This window comes from Silene latifolia, chromosome 9, assembly GCF_048544455.1.
Source record: "Silene latifolia isolate original U9 population chromosome 9, ASM4854445v1, whole genome shotgun sequence".
Classification (NCBI taxonomy): domain Eukaryota; kingdom Viridiplantae; phylum Streptophyta; class Magnoliopsida; order Caryophyllales; family Caryophyllaceae; genus Silene; species Silene latifolia.
The window spans coordinates 91,691,028-91,697,435 of record NC_133534.1 but is presented as its reverse complement, the minus strand read 5'-3'; the positions used below and the strand labels follow the sequence as shown (position 1 = coordinate 91,697,435).

Here is a 6,408-nt window from a genome sequence, read left to right as displayed (position 1 = left end):
AAGGGGATACATTATCACAACTTTGTATCAAAATACCATAGTTGAATTAGAAACATAAAATAAAGGATAGTCATTTACCTACTGGAGTGATCTTTCCAGCTTTTATGTCACCAAGATACTTGGAACAATTCCTCTTCCAATGTCCAACACCATTACAATAATGACATTTATCAAGAGGACCCTTCTTGGTTTTGGAAGTGCTAGCTTCAAAAGTCTTAGCCTTGGTGAACATGGGAGCTTGCCTCTTACCCTTTTTCCCATTCTTCTTGAACTTCCCCTTGCTCTTAGTGCTTATATTAAGCACATCCTTAGGTGGGTTAACATTTAGCCCCATGTCTCTTTCGGCTTGCACAAGTAACTTGTACAACTCTTCAAGAGACACGTCCTTGTCTTGCATATTGAAATTCACCCGGAATTGTACATATGCTTTGACTTTGGATAAGGAGTGAAGAATCCTATCAACAATGAGCTCCTTGGGGATTTCAACCTTTTGAATTTTCAATGTCTCGACTAGCTCCAACAATTTGAGCACGTGAGGGCTAACCTTTTGGCCCTCCTTGAAATCGAGATCAAAGAATGCCGAGGCCGCCTCATATTGGACGATCCTCGGTGTTTGTGAGAACATAGTCACAAGTTTGGAATAGATTTCATTAGAGGTGCCCATTTTAAAGGCTCTCCTTTGGAGATCCGCCTCCATAGCAAAAATCAACACATTTTTCATAGCGGCGGACTCTTTGTGGTAAGCCTCATATGCTTCCCTAGTGGCGGCACTCGACCTAGCATTAGGTTCGGGTGGAGAGGCCTCGGTGAGGTAACGAAGCTTGTCGTCACCTCGGGCGGCTAATTTGAGTTGGGCATCCCAATCAGAGAAACTTGACCCATTCTTTTCAAGTTTACAACGATCCATGAAGGATCGGAGCCATGAAACATTAGTGAGAGGTGCGGCGTTGGTGTTTGGTGAGGCCATTTGCTATGAGAAATAAAAGTGGTCTACAAAACAAAAATAGAAGGAATAAAACACTTTTCGTTTTCAAAATAATAATAATACTCGTAAATTTTAATTTAAACAAGTTTTATTGCATTTATCTAGTGACCTCTACCCAGCTTGATAAATGATTCCAAGATCTAAATTCATATTAACTTGGGCACGGTAGGGCCGACTCATCCCTTATCAATATAACTAGGTGGATTAACGCTTTAATCGATTCTACTTTTAGAACTCTTGGTTGATAAAATTACATTAATATTTATCTTTAGCCCAAAACACATCCGGCAATGGTCGAGAATACTTTTGTTGAGTTCAACCCAAATTTCGAATAAATGTGTCCATGATCCAAATCCACATCAACTTGGGCACGGTAGGGCCGATTCATCCCTTATCAACATGAATTCGGTGGATAGACATTTATCACCCACTTCCCCTACGTAACAAGGTTTGTACCCACTTCCCCTAAGATATCCAAGAAGGATTGCACCTCTCTTACTGAAAAAATGGTCTCTAGGATAAGAGGATTGGGAGCAAAGAAGCTATCTTATGCTGGCAGGATCACCTTAGGATTGCACCTCTCTTACTGAAAAAATGGTCTCTAGGATAAGAGGATTGGGAGCAAAGAAGCTATCTTATGCTGGCAGGATCACTTTAATCAATTCTGTTCTCAATACATTGTATAACTACTGGGCTCAAATGTTTGTAATTCCTCAAAGTGTCATTAAACGTATTGAAGCTATATGTAGGAATTTCCTATGGGATGGAAGCCCTGATTTCCATAGGGTTCCTTTGGTAGCTTGGGACACAGTGACTACTTCAAAAAAGGAAGGTGGATTAGGGATAAAAAAGCAGACATTTGGAACATTGCCACTGTTGGGAAACTTGTCAAATGGATACACACAAAGGCTGATAGACTGTGGATCAAATGGATCAATGCTATTTACATTAAAGATCAGAACTGGCAGGACTACTCCCCTCCTGCTGACAGTACTTGGGTTTGGAAGAGCATCTGCAAAGTGAAAGAGAAGCTAAAGGAAGGGTTTGTGAATGGTAGCTGGGATCACCACCCTAAGGGATATACTATTCGAAGTGGATACGACTGGTTGTGCTCTGAACAGAATGCAGCAGACTGGTCACCTGTGGTTTGGAACAATTGGAATGTCCCTAAGCATTCCATTGTTACTTGGTTGATGATGCATAATGGGATGAATGTCAAGGAAAAATTGTTCAAGTATGGTTGCTGTGCTGATGATTTATGTGTGATGTGTGAGTCTCAAACTGAGACTGTACATCATGTGTTCTCTGAGTGTGTTTACAGTTGCAGAATTAAAGCTCAGCTAAGCCAATGGTTTGGAGGACCTGTCCCTGATACGTTACAGCTAGCTATGGTGTATCAGAAATCAGTCCTTTGGAAGGCAAGAGTTGCTTGTCTTACTGCTTATCATTACCATATTTGGTTCCAAAGAAACAATGCAAGATTAAACTCTTGTTTGGTGCATCCTGAAGTGGTAGCCAGGAGAATTGGGGAAGAAGTTAGCAGAAGAGTAACAGCTAAGCTAGGAGGAGCCAATGTGAACATAGATTGGCTTGCTTTGATTCAGGGACAACAGGCTTAGTATGTTATATGTTTGTTTGTGTCTTTGACGGGGCTTGAACCGTGATCAGTTGTGATCAGTTGTGTACCTTTTGTATATTCCTTGATTTTATATATTATATTCACATTTTCACCAAAAAAAAACAAGGTTTGTACCCCGGTAGGGCCGAGTGCACTCGCTCATGAAATAGGTTTTCATGGTTTCTACTTTTTGGTAAGGCTAAGTCTCAATTGTTTATTTTAGCGATAGGTCATGTCAATTTATTATCTATCACGTTTTAAGTGAACTAAAGCAGTGAACTACGATAACTGTAATTGACACGGTCGATAAACTCGATTAAAATGCATGTTTAGTTATGGCGATTTAGCGATGCATGCAACATATAAATAAAATGCAAAGCATAAAAATAAAATCCTAGTATGGCCTTCCAAAAATAGTAAATCTAATAAACTATTACAAATTCGGAAACCAACTCATTTGGACCCTTGAGCTTCGGTCTTGGCACGCATTTCAAGGCAATACTTTCTTTGATGGATCGCCTTCTCGAATGGCACCGTCTTCAAGGAACTCCGGAATAAATAAATTACAAAATGAATTACATAATTTCCTATTATACATTTGTAATTAAAATAAAAATAAATCTATTAAATTACAAAACGGTGATACGAGATCACAATAATTATAACCGAATCGATATTCCCATACATTTCGGGTAATACCAATTAAAACTAAGGCCATACTATGTAAAATTACATAATTCAAAAATTACATAAAATTAAGATATGACAATCATAAATAAAATGCAGCATTATAATATGTATGAACATGCTAAATTTTATGCTAAATCGCCTTTTAAGAGCCAATATCATATATTAATCGGTTTTTACGGATTTGCGTGATTTAACCGTTTAAAATCACAATAATTACATAAATTCATATTTATGTACAAGTTAATTACCCTAACCATCTTAGGACTCAAACTTAGTCTCCACTAATATTTTGACAATAATTAACCTTGATTTCTTAATATTGTTCATAAATGGACCTAAAATACAAAATTATGCTATAAACTTCAAATTATATTATAAAAATTTCAAATAAATTCAAAATTTGAAATTTAAACTCATGAACATTCTGGAAAAATACCATGACACTCATAATGTTCAAAACTTAGGTTAAAAATTTCGAAAAATTATCGTGAAAAACAATGTTGCGGTTTATCCATTTTAACAATTATGACCATAAAAATATGAGAAAAATTATATTCATCAACTTTTCACTTTTAGATTTAAAATATATGATAAAATTCAACATGTGATGTTTTTTCTTTAATCATGAAGTATGTTTTAGCATTATTACTAATTATAGTCACTATTTATGTGATTTTTCATCAAAAATTCATAAATCATGCATAAAAACTTCATTATAGCCAAATATTTTACACACATCTTGTAAAATTGCATGTGACAACATACTAAATTTCCATGACCAGATTCGAAATATAACTCATATTAACCTATTTACCCATTTAAATACGATTTTAACTTGAAAAATCCATATTTCGAGCAAAACAACTCATTTTATCATGAACATCTACAGGCCATCAGTAGATAATATATGTGAAAACATATCCAAAAACCACTGAAAAATTCGAAGTTTAGCTATTTTTCGTCCAAAAATGACATTTTTATCATAAAAATCACATTTTAATGCCAATATTATATAAAATGAACAATAAAATCCATAAATAAACCAAAATGTCCTAAAAATCACTTAGGACCAGAAAATTTTTACATGCAAAGTTATTTATAGGTTTATCTTCATAAATCCAAATTAATTAGTTTTGTATGTTAATCATTTAACTCGGAAAAACTATAAACCGATTTGCATGCAAATAACCTATGGCTCATGATACCGCTTGTTAGATATATTAATCTCATTAATTGAACATATTCATATATGTAATAATTTATTTAGTCATAAAATAAATAATAGATCTTATGCATGCAAACTAAAACAAGACAAAAGAAGAAATCATCAATCTTACATTGAGGTTTCGGATATTATGGCACCAACAAGATCTCCTTCTTGTTAGTTCTTGAGCTTTCCTAATAATGGATGAACAAAAGGTCCAAAATAGAACCTCTCCCAAAAGTGAATACCCAAGAAAATCCCCTAATAACTAATATTATTTTGTACTAGAAATAATAAAAGTTTTACATAAAAATGACACAAAATATTAATTTTGTTCTCTTGTATTTTTCGGTCAAGAGAGGAAGAATTTGGGATATTTTTATTTCTCTAAGTTTTTACAAGGTTAGAGAGAATAAAATTATTTCTTACACTAGAAAAATGTTGTAATATTGTGAATGAATAATTAGAGGAAAAAACCCTCTATAATCCCTTTTGAAAACCGGTGGGGAGGGTGGAGGAGAGCCAATGCATGGGCTCATTTTCTTCCCAAGAAAAATAGACTTGCATGGCTACAAATAGGTGTGCAAACATTTTGTTTTCCACTTAAACAATTAACACAATCTAAACTTTATACTCCCTCCACTATTTCGGCACTTTTAACATAAAACGGATGGTCCATTTTATTTTGTCATTTGTCAATTGTGACATATGTGACATGTTACTTGACATGTGAAATTGTAATGTATTTTTAACATATTAAAAATTAACATACTCATAAAATATGTCATATACAATATCAACTAGTAATTCGTAATTACTTGTACCAAAACGGTTTATCAAATTATAAATTACAACGTCTTGTATTTATAATAAATTATTCATTCAATTTCAATTTCAAATTGTTTTAAAAACAATAATTTTATCTAAGTAATAAAACAATTCAATTACTTAAACCGTATCTAATTTAATCGAATTATAATAAGACACGTTAATCTCACTCACAAATCATCCGTCAATTTTAAGCAATTTAATTAACTCGTATCGGCATACGATTAATTAAATAATCAATTAAGGGCATTTCCCTATAGCTATGACCTAAGGGGATCAACTGATCACCACCGTCGCACGACAGTAATGTCAAACTCTAGTCAGCCAATCATTACCGATATGTGTGGACCAGTTGACTGTAAAATATTACACCCCACATGTATTCTTAAAATGAGATTTAAACATGTGATCATCATGATCGACAGTTGTGATCGCATTATTGTCGGAGGACACTTATTTCAACAGGATTGACTCATCCAGGTATTTTCCTCATTAACTTTGGAAGAAATAGGAGCAACCGGAAAACCCCCAATGATAAGAATCTCAAGTTTGCTAGTTTTAAAAGCCGGGAAGGCCATCATGACAAAGCAAAGGAGAAAAAGAAGGAGTTCAAGGGGAGGTCCCTCATGGATTGGCCCTACTCTATTCTGCAATGGTTTAAGACTTATTCATGCTTACTTGAGGACCATTCACAAATTTTTGATCAACTTTTAAGAGCCTTGAGCTCTATGGAAAATGGATTTCAATATTTCAAACTAGTTTGGTGGAGTCCTATCTCAAACCACCTTTTGTAATATATTCTTTTCTAAAACTCTGCATTGCATAATATCAAACATACTTATTGCATTTTTCTTTACATGAGAATTGTGAGGGAGAGTTCTTCATTCATTTTTTGAGGAAATTTTCAGAAAATGATGATAAGAAGGAAGCACAAAGGGTGCAAGGGAAAGGATATTATGAAATGATTGAAAAGCTTGACAAGGAGCAGATCAAGACGCCTGTCCCAAAAGTAAAACGCTCGCCCGAGCCGTGCTTCAGATAAATAATTCCCTGACATGAGATCTGCACGATTTACAGTGAGGC

The 6,408-nt window shown here is 34.6% G+C and overlaps 1 protein-coding gene across 1 annotated transcript; it reads left to right on the top strand.

The window, feature by feature from the left end:
* The first annotated feature begins 1,579 nt into the window (after window positions 1-1,579).
* LOC141601336 (uncharacterized) lies at window positions 1,580-2,604 on the top strand. Its single transcript, XM_074421609.1, has 2 exons — window positions 1,580-1,686; window positions 1,785-2,604. Exons 1-2 carry the CDS (start codon window positions 1,580-1,582, stop codon window positions 2,602-2,604), a joined length of 927 nt encoding a protein of 308 aa, XP_074277710.1.
* Window positions 2,605-6,408: the final 3,804 nt, after the last annotated feature.

What these genes read in the sequence shown, in the direction of transcription:
- LOC141601336 (XM_074421609.1), top strand. Translation starts at nt 1,580, where the DNA reads ATGGTCTCTAGGATAAGAGGATTGGGAGCAAAGAAGCTATCTTATGCT. An exon ending in TATAACTACTGGGCTCAAAT is followed by an intron (nt 1,687 to 1,784) that starts GTTTGTAATTCC and finishes TTCCTTTGGTAG; the next exon opens with CTTGGGACACAGTGACTACT.